Below are 21317 nucleotides of genomic sequence, written 5' to 3'. Positions count from 1 at the left end.
GGAGCAAAAAAATCTAAATATTGAGAAAATCTCCTTTAAAGTTGTTCAAATGAAGTTCTTAGCAATGCATATTACTAATCAGAAATTAAGTTTTGATATATTTACGGTAAGAAATTTACAAAATATCTTCATGGAACATGATCTTTATTTAATATCCTAATGATTTTTGGCTTAAAAGAGAAATGTATAATTTTGATCCATACAATGTATTGTTGGCTATTGCTACAAATATACCTGTGTTACTGCTTTTGTGAAAGCATGACATATTTTTAAGTTTTAATAATATGATGATGACAGTCAATTATTCAGACACAGCTGTCACTGTAGTGTTGCTTGCATTTTTGTTAAATTTGCAAAGCATCAAAAAATGCTTGCATTTTGCAGGTAAGGTACATTTAGATGTGATTTAGATGTCACAAAATATGTTCTTTCTTTAAAGTGTTAATGAGCTCTTTTCACTTTGGGCACGGTGATTAAAAAAAATTCTCTTATGCTCACGACTGCATTAAAATATTTGATTAAAATACACTAAAATAGCACTACTGTGAAATAGTATTACAATTTAAAATAACCATTTCTATCTGAATATATTCTAAAATGTAATTTATTCCTATGCTGGATTTTTAGCAGCTGCTTTCTGTCACATGATCCCTCAGATATCATTCTAATATGCTGCTCAAGAAACATTTAGTATTATTATTATTACTACCAATGTTCAAAACCATTTGTGCAACCGTGACTTTTTTTTATCCAGGATTCTTTGATATAGCATTTATTTGGAACGCTTTTGATCAATTTAATGCATCCTTGCTAAATAAAAGTATTAATTTATTTAGAAAATAGAATCTTATTGACCATGTTAATTGAACCTTTAGAAATATACCTAATCTGTGAAAAAAAAAGATTCTACATATCAGGGGATAAACAGGCATAATTAATTAAAAATGTTTTGTTGAGGTTATGCGGTTTCTCTATTATCAGACTTCACTTTAAAAAATGATACTACAATTTTTTTAAGGTAAGTGGTTGCAATCAATTTATTGTAGCTACATTTAAGTAAACTAATTTAGTTGACTAACTTTCAACTTACCTTAACTTTTTTTAGTAAATTCAATGAATAATTTTTTTCAGTGTTGCAGAATAAATTCCTCTTCCTGTCGTTCCAAATCCAATTCAATTTCCTGCGGGGCTCTGCCAATTCATTTCAAACTCATGAACCGAAGGGAATCCTATTCTTAATCGTCTGCTCCTCCCTGCATGTGTATAAGATTGTCTCTTGTATTAGTGCTGGCTTGCTCAAGTGTTCTGGACTAAGCTTGTCTGCGGTGCTGTGATAAACTAAGAGGTGTTGTGTGAGACCGTTGTCAAAGCCCTGAAACACAGTTAGATGTAATGGCCATTCATTTACATTTATAGAGAGATAATAGAATAAACTGGTCACATTCGTTTTCTTTACAGTCCATTAAAGTACATTCATCTTGCTATTACAGCGTTACGTATAGAATAAGAAATCAATGCACGCTAAAGCAAAAGCCAGGTCTTACATAAATCACTTGGCGCAGACCAATTAGAACACAGAGTGAACACTAAAATATAAACATTTGAGTCATAATCACAGATCCTCACCACGCTGCTGTTCTGTTCACTCTACAGTAGCTGTAAAATGATAGCATCTGTCCCCTCTGGTATTTATCATCGGTGCTCATTTACAAACAGTGGACAAATACAATATTCACATAACAAATGCACATCTCAGGCAAACATTTGTGCAACTGCACAATACCGTCTGGAGAAAAGATAAACATGACCCATTTGGTGAGTGCAGATTGCTGCCTGATCTGAGAAAAACAGTTTGGCTTAAACGTCATTTCACAAACTCAGATTCAAATATCAACAAGATTAAAATGATTAATATGGAGTCCTTTCGCAGTTAGCCCTGTTGAATGTTTAGGCTACAGCTGGACTTTAAATCCACATTTTAAATCCACATAAATGACATTTATGCATACATTCTCAGAAAAAATTATATATATATATATATATATAAAAGTTACAAAAGCTGTCTCTGGGGAAGCTTTCAAAAGGGAGTAATTTGTACCAATTTGGTACTAATATGTACCTTCAAGGTATTCATATACACCCTTTAGGCAAGAAATACACTGAAAAAAATTATTCATTGAATTTACTCATTTTTCTTAAGGTAAGTGGTTGCAAACTGTTTAATTTAGCTACATTTAAATAAATGTTAGTCAAAAGTTAGTCAAATAAATTTGTTTATTAAAATGTAGCTAAAATAAATTGATTGCAACCACTTACCTTAAAAAAATGTAGTATCATTTTTTTCAGTGAACTCAGTCGGAATAAAACTGCATAACATCAACAAAACATCATTTTTAATTCATTATGCCTGTTTATCTATCTACTAAAAATTTGTATCATTTTTTTTCAGCGTAAGGTAGAAAAAAAAAAAAAGTTTTACGTTTTGTACTTTTTTTTTTTTTTTTTTTTTACAGAGAGTGTAATTAAATAAATAGAAGCTGCAAAGTTGAAGTTTAATGCAGATGATACAGTTTGGCTATATACAGTAGAATCTCTGTAAACACGATTTCATATACAATATTTCTTCATACACGACTTCTGCCTCTTTTAACGTAGCTCGTTTGCACTTTGCGTAAAAACAAAATAGGGAATTTCGAGCCCAAAACTGTAAGTTGTGTAGAAAAACTAGTTGATTCAGACTTTTGAGAAGGAAATGATGCTCCAGTGTTTTCGCTGAAATTCTCTGAATAAATATTTCTTTATGCACAGCTTCAGCTTCTTTCAATGCAGCTCGTTTGCACTTTGTGGAAAAAAAGGGAATTTTGAGCTCAAATTGTAATTCTTGTAGAAAAGTAGTTGATTCAGACTTTGAGAAGGAAATGATGTTCCAGTGTTTTCGCAGAAAGTGCTTAGGACTGATTTGATCTAGTTAAAGATCTGTGGAGTCTTAAAAGCCTGAGTCATTTGTTGGCATGAATAATCCATCTATTGGTCCCAGGCTTGGTTTTTACCCACCCTGACAGGACTTATTTTCTCTGCCTCCTCCATCTGTAACACTTTTTGGTCCGTGACCCCTTTTATCCCAGATCCCGTGCTGGATCCCGTATCATTCGAGCAGACCGAGTTATTACAAAGCCGACCGGTTCTCCTGTGCTCCAACTCCAGACACGTTCTGGAGTCCTTCACAGCGCCGTCGGTGTAAACCCGGTTCCTTCCGGCGAAAGCCAAGGGGTTGGAGCTGACCACAGGATCTCTCGCATCTCCTCTGGATTTCCGTCGTGGTCCGCTCATCGCCTTCATTCCATCACAGCAGCACGAATGCGTTCTCCACACCGCTTGAAATCCCCTCTTAAAGTTCTCATTATAGTAACCATAGATAATAGGATTGACGCTCGAGTTAGAAAACGCCAGCCAGTGAGCGAACGGGAAGACATAGCCACTCAGAAGATCCAGCTCGTCTTCATTTAGACCTCCGTAATCGGTGAGGAGCATCAGAGTCCACAGAGGCAGCCAGGAAAGTGTGAATAAAAGCGCCACCACGCTCAACATCTTAATCACTTTGATCTTCTTTTGGGAAATGAGCGGCCTTCCTTCCTGCTGTGCTCCGTGAGACTGTCCGCTTTCCTGCTGATCGTTCCCAGAGATCACAGAGGTGGTGTAGAGTTTGATCCCGATGCGTCCGTACATGATTGTGATCAAGGTGAGAGGAATGAGATAAATGTGCGCGAACAGGACGGTGGTGTAGACTTTCCTCATCTGTGGGCTGGCCCAGTTCTCGAAGCAGGAGAACAGTGGGTATGTGTGGTTGTAGTCTTCATTGTGGACCATGTAGTGATGCTCCACTCTCTTCACGGTTAACGTCACCGCCGACGGACACATAATCACCACCGCGAGCACCCAGATCATCACTATGGTCACTTTGGCCACCAGCAGGGTCAGTTTGGGCTGGAAGGGGTACACAATGCAACGGAACCTGCAGGAGATTGGAACAGAGCCCTGAGTTAATCCTCTGCCTTTTACTGTAATCATGTTCTTCCTCTCACATCATCATAAACGGTGTTGGGGAAAGTTACAGTTACACTTTATTTCAAGGTGTCCATGTTACAGTGTAATTATACATTTAAGTAGTGAGTAATACTAATTAACTTCATGTCTACTATATGATTATGGTTTGGTTTAGGGTTACTTGCATGTAATTATGCATAATTTATTGTTATTATAATAGTAAGTACATGCAACGTGTAACAAGGACACCTTAAAATAAAGTGTTGCCAAGTAATGCATTACAATCAGTGTTGGGTAAGTTACTCTAAAAAAGTAATTAATTACTAGTTACTAATTACATCTTCAACAGTGTAATTAGATTACTGTACTAATTACTCTCTCCAAAAACTATTTAATTACTTGTTACTAATTACTTTCTAAATCCTATATCAACCTTGACAAGTTAATGATACAAGGATAGACATGAAATGGTTCTTTTAATTCTTTCAAGTAACTACATGAATTATTCTGATCACACTTTAGATTAGGGTCCAATTCTCACTATTAACTAACTTCACAGTAAAAAAATCAAAAGTTGAGAAAACTTAAAAGTTTAAGGTAACCAGCTTCAGCAGATTCTTGAGTTTTCTCAACTTTTTGTTGTATAAACTGAAAACAACAAGTTGAGATAACTCAAAAATCTGCTGAAGCTGGTTGCCTTAAACTTAAGTTTTCTCAACTTTTGATTTTTTACAGTGTATTAACTATGACTTCTGCCTCAAAATACTCCTAATTACTGCTTATTAATACTTAGTGAAGTAGTTGTAAAGTTTAAGAATTGGGTAGGATTAAGGATTTATAATAAGGTCTTGCAGAATAAGACATTAATATGTGCTTTTTAAGTAATAATAAAAAGCCAATATCCTAGTAATATTCATGCTAATAACCAACAAGTTAATAGTGAGAATTGGACACTAAAGTGTTACTATTATTCTTATTAACTCACCAAAGTATTTAAAGTGAGAAGGGTACATAAAAAAGTATGCATTTTTAGATTAGACATTTTGATGTTAAATCCACTATTGTATTGTTTATAAATGTTCTACAGTCTATTACTAATACTTACACAGTATTAATTTCAATTACATAAGAAGTAACCGTAATTAAATTACAAAAAAAAAGAGTAGTCTCTTACTTGACTTTTTCAAGGGAAAAGTAATTAAATTACAGTAACTAATTACTTAGTAACTAGTTACACAAACAATGATTACAATATTGTAGTACTCCCTAAAAATGTAAAATATTGTGTTACTTACACTCTTAAAAATAAAGGTGCTTCACGATGCCATAGAAGAACGTCTCGGTTACGTATGTAACCCTCGTTCCCTGAAGGAGGGAATGGAGACGTCACGTCAGATGACCGGCGAAATTGGGATCTCGCCAGAGAGACCAATCCACTTCGAGTGTAACTAAACGAGCCAATGGACATTGGCATGCGATCATTGCATCCAGCTGCCGCTGATCACAGTGTGAGTATAAGAGGCAGCAGGTGCACCGCATTAATTCATGCTTTCGTTGAGGAGTTGAGCTGGTGACCCGGTAGCTCAGCGGTGGTACAGAGACTGTGGCGACGGGACCTGACGTCTCCGTTCCCTCCTTCAGGGAACGAGGGTTACATACGTAACCGAGACGTTCCCTTTCAGTCGGTCACTCCGAGTCACGTTGGATGACCGACGAAATTGGGATCCCTACCAAAGCGCCACAGGAGCTGCCCCTTCCAGTGCCCTGTGTAGGCCTCCTGATCCTTCCTATAAGACAGACGATAGGACCGGGCTCTACACAGAGAAGGTCAACTACTGTTGTTCCTTGAGCAACCCAAACAGTAGGACTTGGATAACACTGGAAAGTGTGTCCTTCCACTTGGAAGAGGCTCACTGCAGGTCACCTCCTCCCAGAGGGGGTTAAGTGACATTTAATAATATGTTTAATTTTAATTTATATAGCGCCTTTCCCAAGCTCAAGGACGCTGTACAAAAGCAGAAACAGAAAAGACAGTCGATTCACATAATGATAACAGTCCTTTCACAATCAATTAGTCAGTTAAATAGACAGTAGACAGTTGCCCAGTCCGGGGATAGAAATAATTGACGTGGCATATCATGATACAATTATGTACAGAAAATAGAGATACAAACATAGAAAACATTAAACATATGTACAACAGCTGGTAGTACAGGATGAGCGGAGTGTCTAAAGAACATGATATGACTGAAAATAATGGGTAAACAAGTAGGTTTTGAGTTGTGATTTAAATACAGAGAGGGAGGTTATTGTCCTTAGTGCCAGAGGAATAGAGTTCCATAGTTTAGGTGCAGTGATGGAAAATGATCTGCCACCCATTGAGGATAAACGAAATCTAGGTACAGTAAGAAGTTCACAACCTAACGATCGAAGTGATCGAGGCGGAACGTAAGGAGACAGTAGATCAGAGAGATAAGGGGGAGCAAGGCCATTGAGTGATTTAAAAGTAAGCACAATAATTTTATAAGTAATGCGAGATGATACAGGGTAATGTGAGCAGATCGCTTTGTATGGGTTAATATACTTGCAGCAGAGTTTTGAATATATTGTAAACGAGAGATAGAGTGCAATGGTAATCCAGCAAAAAGAGCATTGCAGTAGTCGAGGTGTGATGTAATAAAAGCATGCACTAATGATTCAGCATCTTTTGGAGAAACATATGATTGAAGTTGTGCTAACCAACGAAGCTGGAAAAATGCAGCTTTAGATAGTTTACTAATGTAAGCATCCAGAGTCAGTGTAGGATCAAGAGTAATACCTTAATTTCTGACAGTAGCAGATGGAAAAACTGTTGTAGCATCAAGGTTGAAACTGAAAGGATTTACTATAAAATTTCTGTTTTATTTAAATTCAAACTGAGAAAATTAGAACTGAGCCAGGCTTTTAGCTCATTAACACAGGTAGATAGTGATGTGGTCTGGTGAATGGAGTCAGGTCTGCAGGCAGTATAAATCTGAATATCATCAGTATAACAGTGATAATGAAATCCATGATGACGGATAATATGTCCAAGCGGCATAATGTAAGTAATAAATAGTAATGGCCTGAGAACAGAGCCCTGGGGAACACCCTGACTGAGTAAAGTAGTGGGAGATTTATAATTATGCATAGTGATTTAGTATTGTCTATCAGTGAGATAGGAAGAGAACCAGTATAGTGCAGCACCTGAGACACCTATCTCAGAAAGGCGGGAAAGTAATAACTTGTGACAGACAGTATCAAATGCTGAACTGAGGTCAAGCAGTAGGAGAATGGAGAGATTACCTGAGTCACCAGAGAGTAACAGATCATTGACAACCTTAACTAAAGCAGTTTCAGTGCTTCAGTGCTAAGTCAAGTGTATGGCCATGAGTGTGTGTTGGGAAATTGACATTCTGGGTAAGATTAAAGCAGTCCAGGATAGTCTTCAATTGAGTGCTGTTTGAGCAGACAGTATCAACATGAATGTTAAAGTCACCAATTAAGATGACCTGGGACGATGCAGCACAAGCTAAAGTTAATAGTTCACAAAGTTCCGAAAAAAATTAAGTTTGCTGCTTGGGTGGCCTATAAATAAGGATAATTTTAAGAGGACTGCTAGAGCCAATTTTCAGAACCATGTACTCAAAAGACTTAGGAATGTGAAAATCCAGCTGAGTGATAGATAAAGAGTTCCGGTAGATGACCGCAAGACCACCCCCTTTACCATGTAAACGCGGTTTAGACAAGTATTGATATCCATTCGGTGTAAGCAGGTTAAGATGTACGAAATCATTCAGTGTTGCCAGGTTTCAGTAAGAAATAACATATCCAGGTTGTTGTCCGTATTAAGTTCATTTAGATAAGGAACCTTATCCGAGATGGAGCGGCAGTTGAGGAGAGCAAAGTGATTTCGCAATACACGTTTATTTCCAGTTGTGTTATAATTGAAGTTTGTCCTATTTATGGAAAGGATTTATTGTCGAATAGAACCAAAATAATCCTTTGTAATCCAACAAGGAAAACATTGACCAAGACAAACAAACAAACAAACAAACAATCAACCCAGCGTGGAGCGACAGCCAAACTTGCGCACAGCGTTCCCACACCAGACGTGACCCGTAAAGTAACCCCGTAGGGCCCTATTGCACATGGGAGTCTCTGAGATGGCTTAGGCTGCATCATTAGAGATGGCAGAATGTGGTCTGCCAGGGGAAACACGGCTCTAATAAGCATAAGCAGACCATCCCGGCAGGGTCTCTCATACAGGCACTAGCCTCACACCAGATTTCAAGAAGTCATTGGCTGAAAGGCCTGGCGCCGGATGCTTCGTCACGTCCGGATGCCGGAGTGCTGGAGTACTCGACAGGGTTTGGCTGGTTAAGGAACTCTCTGGAGAATTAGACGTAAGGACGCCGTAAGCCGACTCTGAGCCGGGCCTCTCAGTGCCACTACCCGTTTGAGGTGAGAACACAGGAGGAAACCGGTTCGACATGTAGGCTATAAAACCTAGCGAACATGTTGGGAGTTGCCCAACCCGCAGCTCTACAGATGTCTGCTAGCGAAGCACCACGAGCCAGCGCCCAGGACGATGCGACACCCCTAGTGGAGTGAGCACGCAACTTGAGCAGTCGGGGCACACCTTGTGCTTCATAGGCCAAGGTGATGGCATCCACTATCCAGTAGGCCATCCTCTGCTTGGAGACAGCCTTCCCCTTCTACTGTCCTCTGTAACAGACAAAGAGCTGTTCTGAGGTCCTGAAGCTCTGAGTTCTACCCACGTACTGTCGCAGTGCGCGTACAGGACAGAGCAAAGCTAGGGCTGGGTCTGCCTCCACCAGGGGCAGCGCTTGCAGGTTCACTACCTGGTCCCTGAAGGGAGTGGTAGGAACCTTGGGCGCATAGCCGGGCCGGGGCCTCAGAGTTGCACTGGAGTCAGCCGGCCCAAACTCAAGGCACGATTCATCGACCGAAAATGCCTGCAGGTCCCCCACCCTCTTGATCGAGGCCAACGCAGTCAGGAGTAGGGTTTTCATGGAAAGAAACTCGTGCCAGCGGGACCAACGGGGCCACCGACATACCCACGGTGGAGCAGCGAGGTAGAACACAGGGACCCGGCCCAGGGCCTGTGACGGCAGGGGGTGGGGTCTGGGTGTGCAGTATAACACTCACCTGATTCCTCCTCGTGTGGGAGGAAACACAGGAACCCGGCTTGTGACAGCCCGGCATGTGACGACTTGAAGTGGGGACTTGAGTGCTACCGCCCTTACCTGGTTCCAGGAATGGGCAGGAGGGGTGCTCTTGGGCAACCACCCGATGCCTGGAGAGAGAGGAGGAGGGCAGTGATCCCGTGATGCACGGTTCACTACTCTCCTCCTCTTGAGACCCAGAGATTGAGGAAACCACTCTTTTATTGATGTTTTGGGTACCAGAACAAAAACAAAATGAAACAAAAGATTCTCCACCCGGCCCTCCTCCGGTGCAGGGAGTGGTGCGGTCAGCATCTCCTGACGAGCAGTCTCCGGGTCGCCCGTCTGAGGGCCTCTTGCACTTGCGCTTGCCGCCAGGTTTGGCGGGGGCCTGGATGGGCTGGGCGTCCTGCCTGCGACCGGCTCCATGACGCTGCCTGGTGGAAGGCTGCTGCGGCTGCGCATGAGCGGGAGTGGCCGCAGGGGGGCGCCCACGGCGACGGGCAGGCTGAGGGGCTGCAGCCGGGCTGGAAGCTGCAGGTTTCCTCCAGCGCATCGCCTCAGTCTGCTTCAGTGCCGCCGAGAACTGCTGGACAAAGCTCTCGACAGTGTCGCCGAAGAGGCCGTTCTGTGACACAGGAGCATTCAGGAACTGTACCTTCTTCTGCTCCTTCATGTCAGCGAAACACAGCCAGAGATGGCGCTCCTGGATCACTAGCGTGGTCATCGCACGACCCAGAGACTGTGCGGTCACCTTCGTCGCTCGAAGCGCGAGGTCCATCGCAGCACGCAGCTCATGTACAACCGCTTTTTTTTTTTTGTCTAAATGGTTCCATAAAGAACCTTAAACATTTGAAGAACTTTTCTGTTTCACAAAAGCTTCTTTGTGGGGAAAGAAGGTTCTTCAGATTATAAAAAGGTAAGAAAGAGATGGTTCTTTCACTAAATGGGTCTTTGTGGAACCAAAAGTGGTTATTCTATGGCATCGCTGTGAAGAACCTTTTAAGCACCTTTATTTTTAAGAGTGTAGTTACTTTTTATGGAAAGTAATGTGTTAAATGTTAAAAGTAAAATGTTATGTTACTTTTGCATTACTTTTTCTCATCTGGGCTCGGCTTACTCATTTGCTTTTAAATTTAAAAATGTATATTTTTGGCAAATGTGTAAGGCCTTTCACACCAAAAGTTAAATGAATAAGCCTCAGACTTAAGGAAATGTAAATATGTCTGTACAGTAGAGGGTTTCAGTTGTGCATTCTGGATTACATGAAGAATCTAAAGTAATGTTTGTTAATTATTAGTATGGTTGAATTGGCTCATCGAAGGTCAGCAGCAAAGACAATGATTAATAAAATGTTTGCATTGCACTGTTTTTATTCATTTTGAGGAATATTGAAACTGTTTTTGTGCAAGTGAGATGTATATAATAAAATGCATTATTAGTCGCACATTAGTCTAGAACTAAATGTCATGTTCACTCAGCGCCTCTGAACTTATTACCGATTTCTATCAACATGCGAACAGGAGAGCTGTCAGTCAGTAAATGGGAAAAAGTAACTGATATTACTTATTTCAGAAAGTAAATCAGATATTTTCTTATAAATTAAAAAGTAATGTGTTGCTTTACAAGTTACTTGAAAAAAGTAATCTGATTACGTAACTCGCATTACTTGTAATGCATTACCTTCAACACTTATTAATGTTTTCGTCTCACTCCCTCTCTTATTATTCACTCTATTTCATTATAAAAACACAATCTATATATCTTTATGTACCTATATTCTGAATAGACCAGAGAAGTGGTTGAATAAACACTCTTTCTCACACAGGATTTGACGTTATGCAAATTCAGAATTGTGCTTTTTAAAATGGTGTGCGTGTTCACTGATGTGTGTGTGCACTTTGGATGGGTTAAATCCACTTACTGGGTTAATTTCACAATGTCCAGGTCACATTTCAGACCAAAATCAAATGAAGAAGAAGAAAAAAAATAGAAATTATGCTTTGAACAAAGAAAAGTAAGGCTTTTTTAAAACAATTAAAATTCTTTTAACATTATTACTATGGCAACTAGCCACATTTCAACCCCATGTTGATTTCACTTGGATGCATCATTTTTTATTTTATTTTATTTTTTGAAATTCTCAATCATTTCAATACCGATTCTTAAATTAGTAGTATTTTTTCACTGTATATTCTTATTTAAATATATTTGTTATTATAAAAGTTTAAGGCTATTTGCTACTCATAGATAGATAGAACACTGATAATAATACAAGAATCATTATTAATAATGAAGTACTGACAATAATTGCGCCAAATCAGCATATTATAATGATTTCTGAAGGATCATGTGACACTGAAGACTGGAGTAATGATGCTGAAAATTCAGGTTTGAGCACAGGAATAATTACATTTTAAAATATATTTTTAAAAAAGGTTTCACTTTATTTTGTTGGTCCCTTTAACACATTCTGTTGACTCTAAGTAACGTTACACCTACATATACACTAACTCTTATTAGAGTGTTAGTAGAGTATTAGTAGTCTGTTAGGGTTAGAATAAGTTGACATGTACTTGCAAAAGTTAGTTGATTATCTGTTGGGAGACCATCACTATAAAGAGTTATCAGATTTTAATCAGACAGTCTACTAATACTCTAATGAGAGTTTGTTGACACGTAAGTGCAAAGTTACTTTTTGTCAACAGAATGTTCAAAATGGGCCATCAAAATAAAGGGTTACCTTAAAAAAGGTTTGTTTTTTCACAGTATTACTGTTTTATTTTTACTGTATTTTTAATCAAATAAATGCAGTCTTATAATTATATTATTATAAATAATTTATATATATATATAAAAAATATAGAAAGTGAAATGTGCCTAATTGATACGCAAATAATGTCACAATACATAAAAGTAGAAAAATTTATTATTTCTTATTTCTTTCTTTGAATTTAGCTTGAAATGTTTTTGACCAGTTTTGTGTGACGACAGCACTGACCTGTCCACTGCGATGGCCACCAGCGTGAACACCGAGGCAGAGACGGACATGCCTTGCACCAGACCACTCATCTTACAGACTGTGTTTGTGAACGGCCAACCTTGGAGGACAAGAAAAAGATGAAATGACTGACAGGGTAAATTGTGCTACATAAATCCCCTGAAAACAAACAAACAAACGCACACACACACACATCTGTTCTGTGAGAGATTGCTGAATGCAGAAAGTGAACGATTCTTCTGCTTTTATCAGCAGGATGTCTGAGCTGAACGCTGCAACTGTAATATCAGAGGAGTTAAAGAAGATTCTCCTCAATCTTTTCCATGTACACAAGATGCTTGCAAAAATTCTGCTTGGCAGGAAATCTGTATCTGCATATTACTAATGACTCAGTGGGCAATGGCTCACTTCTAACAGCAATGACTCAAGTCATTCAGCATATTTATACTCTGTGAAATGATCTTTAATAATCCTGTGGAGAAGCAGAAATAATATTGCAATGCTTTTTGGCTATGGACAATCAAGTTGCATTGACATTTTTCTCAGGACAACAGTTATTAGCAGTGATGCATTCATCAGACACTTTTAACCAAGAGTTCAAGGTACTTATTTTCTCATTTTCTCTTGCATTCCCTTGGAAATAGAAATAGAATAATAAATGGTTGATGTCTTTTTATTTAATTAGTTTTTCTTAACCATTTTTATTGAATTGCACACAGATCATTAGTTTGTATGAGCCTGATGTTTATTATAAACCCAAATAAACATATGATTCACTTACTAAACTAAGATTATTGCTTTCAGTCATATAATACTTGAAATTAAACATACTTAACACCTACTTGTTTTTTTTGGTTGCACTTTATTTTTACAGTACAGGATCATACATGTAGGGGAATGGTTAGAGAGTCAGACTTGTAATCCAAAGGTTGTGGGTTCGAGTCTCGGGCCGGCAGGGATTGTAGGTGAGGGAGTGAATGTCCAGCGCTCTCTCCACCCTCGATACCACGACTGAGGTGCCCTTGAGCAAGACACCGAACCCCCAACTGCTCCCCGGGCGCCGCAGCATAAATGGCTGCCCACTGCTCCGGGTGTGTGTTCACTGCTGTGTGTGTGTGTGTTCACTGCTGTGTGTGTGTGTGTTCACTGCTGTGTGTGTTCACTGCTGTGTGTGTGTGTGTTCACTGCTGTGTGTGTGTGTGTTCACTGCTGTGTGTGTTCACTGCTGTGTGTGTGTGTGTGTGTGTTCACTGCTGTGTGTGTGTGTGTGTTCACTGCTGTGTGTGTGTGTGTTCACTGCTGTGTGTGTGTGTTCACTGCTGTGTGTGTGTGTGTGTGTGTGTTCACTGCTGTGTGTGTGTGTGTGTGTGTTCACTGCTGGGTGTGTGTGTGTGTGTGTTCACTGCTGGGTGTGTGTGTGTGTGCACGTTGGATGGGTTAAATGCAGAGCACGAATTCCGAGTATGGGTTCCCATACTTGGCTGTATGTCACTTTCACTTTCATGTATGTACAGTGTACTTACCTAAGAAAATACTGGTAATGTAAGGTAATTACAAGGGTTAAGGTTAGGTGTAGGGGTAGGTTCAGGGTAACACTACCTAGTTATTACCCAGTTATTGTAATTACTATATAATAAGTACATAGTATATACAGGCGGACAAGGACTGTAAAATAAAGTACTAACATAATTAGCATTCTATTCATTCTTTGATTAATAGAAATTTCGGTTACAGTTTATTTTAAGGTGTCCTTGTTACAGTGTAATTATTAATTTAAGTACTCAGTAATATTAATTAACTACATGTACTTACTATATGGTTAGGGTTAGGATTAGGGTTTGGCTTAAATTCACTTGCATATAAATATGCATAATTTATTGTTATTATAATAGTAAATACATGCAAATATGTGTAACAAGGACACCTTAAAATAAATTGTTATCAAAAGTTCAAAAGAACAGCATTCATTTGAAATAGATTTTTCTTTTCTTTTCTTTTTGTAACAATGTAAAATCCTTTACTGATTCTTTTTATTTTTAAACCACTGTGTTGACAGATTCTGTGTGGGCCTATTCTAGCAATATAATGTGCAGATTTTGGACAGCCAGGAAGGGTGGTTTAACATCTTGACATTAAGACATCTGGACTGGACAGAGAAAAAGAAAAAGAGAGGCCAGTGACCAATGACCTCTTGTGCCCTGAGGTCTCTCTGTGAAGCGTCAGTAGCCCACAGCGACTGCATTCTTATGAAGAAAGCGATCAATACTGCCAGTTCTGTTCTTACTGGGGGACATTCACGAGAGAAGAAGGATGCAATCATGGTCCAGAATAAACAATCGTGCCAATGCACAATAGGCATGCACAATGTTTTCAACCAGCAATTATGATTAATTGATAAGTACCTTGTACCTTGAATGCAATGCAATGCAAGTCACTTTGGATAAAAGCACCTGCCAGATGCATAAATGTACATGTACACTCTTAAACATGAAGGTGCTTAGAAGGTTCTTCATAGCAATGCCACAGTTGTAAGAGAGACCTTTTATCTTTGAGCACGTATGGGACCTGAAGCTGTACTAATGTGGTTTTGCGGTAATTGTGTACTATTTGAGATTTTTGTGTGTTTTCTACTTCAGGGAAAAAGTGTTATTTTTATATCCATTATAGGAAGGGACCATCTCTAATGCAATCAGAGATGCTGCATGCAAGCTTATCGCAATGAACACTTTGGTGAATCATGTGCAAAGATGATTTAGCTTTAACAGAGGGTATATGAAGGAAACGTAAAGGACAATGTGCAGTCATAATCGTAATTTTCTGGTATAATGATTGTCTGGCTTTGCATTATCCTGCTTATTAAATGGCGTCTTAACTAATTTGGACATGAAGTATCCATATGAGTTTAATTCTTTTCACTATCTGATTTGGATAGACCACAGAGAAGCAGGAGTTTTAAAAAGAATGGCCAGTGCTGCCATAGACAATGGTCTGCTGAATGGACCAATCAGAAGTATTCAAAATTGCACATAATAAATTTGGATAGACTAAGTTTGCTCCACACTAAGCACGTTTATGTTCTTTCAGTCCTAAGTGCACTAGCAGAGATTTAAACGCCAGTGTCTGCTGTAATGTTTCCAGTGCAAACACCAGCATGCTGAAGGTAAATGGTTGCAATCAATTTATTTAAGCTACATTTAAATAAACAAATTTAGTTGACTAACCTGCATTTTGTGTTTTGATTGAAGTCTCTACCAGCTTGTTGAACAGCGTCTCCAGCTAAAGGCCATTTATCTGGTTTTATGTGCAAGATGGTATTCTGGTAATTACATTTTCTCTGTTTATTTACAGTTGGCAAGAGGCATGAAAATCCTTCCAGACTGCTAACAGCAAACACTGCGCATGTTTAAAGAAAGAAGGCTTGATATTTTCCAGGCTGCTGCATTTCAGTGAATAATTGATTTTGTTCACTGCAATTCAACTGCATTTAAGTTTTGTGTGGTTCAGGACTACACTGAAAATATACTACTCACTGTTACTGGTTTGCATCAGCTTTTTATGGTTAACCTATTAGCAAGAATTTGTTGTGTTTAAAATAGTTTTTTAGTAAAACTAACATGTACTATAATATTTAAAATTAAAATTTCAGTGCATTCAATCCACTTAAATTTGTAAAATTGTATTAATCTTAATCCATTAATCCACTGTGTATGTTTTCATCAGCCAGTAGTATTATTTATATTCTATTGTAGTATTCATTCATATTTTTTATGTATTTTATTTTACTACTTTCAGTTTTTGTATTAATTTTAGCTGAAGTTTTAAGCGCTTTTGTCTTTTTTAATTTAGCTTTAAATTATTTTAATTTCAGTTTTAGTATCAGTTAACAAAAAACAAAAACTAAAAACACGGTATCACTTTACAATGTGTAATTTGTTAACATAACTTAATGTATTAACTAACTTGAACAAACAATGAACAACACATTTATTACAGTATTTATTAATCTTTGTTAATGTTAGTTAATAAAAATATAGTTGTTCATTGTTAGTTCATGTTAGTTCACAATGCATTAACTAACGTTAACAAGCACAACTTGTGATTTTAATAACACATTAGTAAATGCTGAAATTAACATTAGCTAATATTAATAAATATTGTTCAATCTTAGTTCATGTTAAGTAATGCAGTTGACAAATGTTAACTAATGAACCTTATTGTAAAGTGTTGCCTGACACTATAAGGTCCAGTTTGGACCGCATTGACTTTCATAGAAACACTGTTCAAAGTATCTCCTGCAGAAGAAAGACTTGTTTGGAATGAGGTGTAAATTTTTAATTTTTCATTGAACTATCAAGGCCAGGCACACTGTTCTAGACTCTGCTCCAGAAAACAGCCTAGTTATCGCAGACAACTTTTGCAAGCATGATAGAAAAAAGCATGCTTTTGTCCTCATTGTGTGACAAAGTTGTCCAGAACGAGCAAGGATGCTCTGAGCCAGAAGTTGAAAGAGAGTTTGCTGTTCTGGCACAAATCCAGTATTTGATTAGAGTCTTTTGTTCTATAGAGCCAAAGTCCAATAGCAAGAGCAAACATGAGAACTGACATATGTGCTGCCGCCAGTGAATGTCAGAATAGGTCAATGCTGCATGAGTATTAGCACAAGATTTAGAAGTGTGGGATTGATGTACAAGCCTCTGTAATGCAGTGGATAAGAGCAAACCTTCCTCGGGTTCAGCGCAGTAATAAGAAAGATGTGCTTTTTTACATGAGTGCTGGGGAAGACTGTTTTTCTCTCTCTCTCATTCATTTTTTCTGTGTGTTACCTGTAATGAGGTTGTCCACCAGGGTTGTCGGGATGCAGAAAACGCCCACCAGAAGGTCGCTCACGGCCAGGTTGAGGATGAAGAGGTTGGTGACCGTTCTCATCCGCCGGTTCTCCAACACAATAAAACACACCAAGCCGTTTCCCACCATGCACAGCAGAAAGATGAAGAGGTAGGCCGCGGTCAGGGCGGCAGCCACAGGTAGAGAGTGCTGGTAGTAAGGATAGTATATGATACTGGTGTGGTTGGTGACGTTACTGTTGTTTGCGTAATCATTCTGGAGGCTGCTGTTCAAATAGAGCGCAGAAAGCTCCTGCAACATCTCCATTTCTGCCGTCCTGGATCCCTCTTGCAATGCACCTGAGCACAAATTACACACACAAACCACAGCAGAGCCGATTCAAATCAATACTGTCAAAATGGAGACAAAGATGACTTTTGAAATGCATTCGTGCAAAGAATTTGGGCTGCAGAGTGCATCAGGCTAATGGGAATATGCGGTCAATTTCTGCAGGATGCATCTGATGCGTGTCTAAGATACTGTTCATTGCTCAGGCTTTCTGTGATTTTATGCATAGTGAATTTAAAACAATTCATGCTATTGTGAACATGTACATACTGTACGGACACAAATTGCTTAGGAAGCGTGCAATAGACACATGAACGACTACATTTGCATTCCCAGAAGAAATCGGCAGAGCTTGCAACGCAGCAGAACGTTTTCTTTTTTGTTTTTTTTATCCAATAATTTTTCATTAAAAACTTTATCTTTAAATCTTTAAAAATATAAACATACAATTAGTAATGTCATTATATCCATCGATCTATTCTTCAAACTGCTTGTCTTCTATAACAGGAATATAAATATACTATATATTTTTAATAAAAGTTTATTCTTCTTGGCATTAGTGCTGACAAACAATTAATTGCGATTAATCGCATCCAAAATAAGTTTTTGCTTACATAATATATATGAGTGTACTGTGTATATTTATTGTGCATATGCATATAAATATATACATGTAAATGCATGTAAATATTTTCAAATTATATACTGCATGTGTGTATATATATATATAACTATACATAAAATATATACACAGTACTCACACGGATATACTTTTACAAAATTTGCCAATGGTGAGAAAAAACACAATTTGCAGTATGTTTAGGTTTTAATAGGTTATTCAATGTGGAAGATTGGTTTTGGTTTCACCAACATGTCTTGTTTAATTCGGAAACAAGAAAGACAAGATAAAGAGAAATTCATGTGCTTATGTAGATGGTCTTACATTGCAGAAAGTTTTGCTTTTTTATTTATATCCAACAAGATAAAATATCTTAATTAAAATTAGTTCAAGTTCAAGTTCAAGTTTATTTGTATAGCGCTTTTTGCAAAGCAGCTCTACAGGAAATTAAGTTTCCACAATATATTTATATATTGCAGAACCTTAATATATTTAACTTATGGCAAAATTTGGTAATTCTGTATGTTGTCTGAGCGTTGGCATCCTCTGAGGTCCTCTGAGGGGTCGGCATCCTCTTTTCTCAGGTGTTCGGTCGTCTCAGATCATTTAAGGGTTGGATCCAGACTGAAGCTTCTGTCATTCCTAGTTACCACAGGATGTTAATCAACAGAGAAACAAATAGAGACATAATTAGTGTAGCTGCTCTTCCATCTAAGCAAAAAATTATTTGTTCAACCCAAGCTAAAGAATAATAATAATGTACATTTGATCAGATATAACTGCAGTACAAGATTATAAGATGCATTATGTGAATGCTTGGCTAAAGAGATGTGTCTTTAATCTAGATTTAAACAGAGAGAGTGTGTCTGAACCCCGAACGTTATCAGGAAGGCTATTCCAGAGTTTGGGAGCCAAATGTGAAAAAGCTCTACCTCCTTTAGTGGACTTTGCTATCCTAGGTACTACCAAAAGTCCAGAGTTTTGTGACCTTAGGGAGCGGGTTGGATTGTAGCGTGGTAGAAGACAAGTTAGGTACGCAGGAGCTAAACCATTTAGGGCCTTATAGGCAAGTAATAATATTTTGTAAATGATATGGAACTTAATAGGTAGCCAGTGCAGAGACTGTAAAATTGGGGTAATATGATCATATTTTCTTGATCTGGTAAGAACTCTAGCCGCTGCATTTTGGACTATCTGTAGCTTGTTTATTGAAGATGCAGGACAACCAGCTAGCAGTGCATTACAATAGTCCAGTCTAGAGGTCATGAATGCATGAACTAGCTTTTCTGCATCAGAAACAGGGAGCATGTTTCGAAGCTTGGCAATGTTTCTAAGATGGAAGAATGCTGTTTTTGTAACATGGGAAATATGATTTTCAAAGGACAAGTTGCTGTCTAATATAACACCCAGATTTTTTACTTTAGAGGACGTAACAGTGCATCCGTCTAGTTGCAAATTATAATCCACGAGATTCTGTGTACTGTTTTTTTGTCCAATAAGTAATATCTCTGTCTTATCTGAATTTAATAGGAGGAAATTATTGGTCATCCAATCTTTTATATTTTTTACACAATCTATTATCTTAGATAGTTTAGAAGTTCCATCTGGTCTTGTTGAGATATATAGTTGAGTATTATCAGCATAACAATGAAAACTAATCCCGTATTTTCTAATAATATTACCAAGGGGCAACATGTATATTGAAAATAGCAGAGGACCTAGGACAGATCCTTGTGGTACTCCATACTTTACTGGTGATAATTGAGATGACTCCCCAGCAGAAGTGGAATTAACGAATTACAACTACTCACGTTACTGTAATTAAGTAGTTTTTTCGTGTACTTGTACTTTTATGAGTATATTTTTAAGTCTGTAATTTTCCTTGTACTTAAGTACAAATTAAGTTAGTAAATTAAGTCCCCATTTAAATGAACAAAGTGGTAGCGATCGGACAGGTAGGATCTAAACCATCTTAAAGCCTGCCCTTGAATACCAGTATAGTTTTGTAATCGATCTATGAGTATATCATGGTCTATAGTGTCGAACGCAGCACTAAGGTCAAGTAATACTAGCAATGAGATGCAGCCTTGATCTGAAGCAAGTCATTTGTAATTTTAACAAGTGCAGTTTCTGTGCTATGGTGAGGCCTGAAACCTGACTGAAATTCTTCATAGAGATAATTGTTTTGCAAGAACGAGCACAATTGAGCAGTCACAACTTTTTCTAAAATTTTAGACATAAACGGAAGATTTGAAATGGGTCTGTAATTTGCCAGTTCATTAGAATCTAGTTGTGGTTTCTTAATAAGAGGCTTAATAACCGCCAGCTTGAATGGTTTTGGGACATGACCTAAAGATAACGATGAGTTAATAATATTGCGAAGCGGTTCTTCTGCTACAGGTAACAACTCCATCTCTCACGTCCTCCACTCTTCCCTCACACACTTGGACAGCAACAATGGGAATTATGTAAGGCTGCTATTCATTGACTATAGCTCAGCTTTCAATACTATAGTCCCCATCAAGCTGGCATCTAAACTCACAGACCTCGGCCTAAACTCCTCACTCTGCAACTGGACTCAAGACTTCCTCACCGGCAGACCTCAAGTGGTGAAAGTTGGCCAGTTCACCTCAAACTCCATCACCCTGAACGTAGGAGCCCCACAGGGCTGTGTCCTGAGTCCCCTGCTCTACTCTCTCTACACGCATGACTGCGTGTCCTCTCACAGCTCCACATCTATCATCAAATTCGCTGATGATACTGTGGTTCTGGGCCTCATCTCCAACAACGATGAGACCGCATACTTGGATGAGGTAGAGAGACTCACATCATGGTGCCAGGACAACTGTCTCTCTCTGAATGTGAGCAAAACTAAAGAGCTGATCATGGACTTTAGAAAGAGACAGCAGCAGCCCTACACTCCTCTTATGATCAGTGGGACCCCTGTGGAGAGGGTGAGTAGCTTCAAGTACCTCGGTGTAAACATCTCCGAGAACCTGACTTGGACTACACACATCCAAACACAGGTTTAGAAAGCCAGGCAAAGACTGTACCATCTGCGACAGCTGAGGAAATTCAGGGTCTCACCAGCAATCCTGAAAACTTTCTATTCAGGGACCATAGAAAGTGTATTGACTCAGTGCATCTCAGTGTGGTATGGAAACAGCTCCAATCAGGACTGCAAAGCACTACAGAGAGTTGTGCGCTTAGCTGAGCGCATCTCAGGGTCTGCTCTCCCCTCTCTGCAGGACATCTACCTCAAACGCTGCAAAAA

At 38.6% G+C, this 21317-nt stretch overlaps 1 protein-coding gene across 1 annotated transcript; it reads right to left on the bottom strand.

The window, feature by feature from the left end:
* Positions 1–3024: 3024 nt before the first annotated feature.
* On the bottom strand, positions 3025–17403 carry LOC306871811 (neuropeptide FF receptor 1-like; the record flags this gene model as incomplete). Its single annotated transcript, XM_079419983.1, has 3 exons — positions 3025–4012; positions 12253–12352; positions 17076–17403. The coding sequence occupies 3 exons, from the start codon at positions 17401–17403 to the stop codon at positions 3025–3027; spliced, it is 1416 nt and encodes a 471-aa protein (XP_079276109.1).
* Between the last annotated feature and the right edge of the window lie 3914 nt (positions 17404–21317).

Source organism: Barbus barbus (assembly GCF_936440315.1).
Source record: "Barbus barbus genome assembly, chromosome: 6".
In the NCBI taxonomy this organism is placed as follows: domain Eukaryota; kingdom Metazoa; phylum Chordata; class Actinopteri; order Cypriniformes; family Cyprinidae; genus Barbus; species Barbus barbus.
The sequence above is the reverse complement of the archived record's forward strand: the minus strand, read 5'-3'. Positions and strand labels throughout refer to the sequence as shown.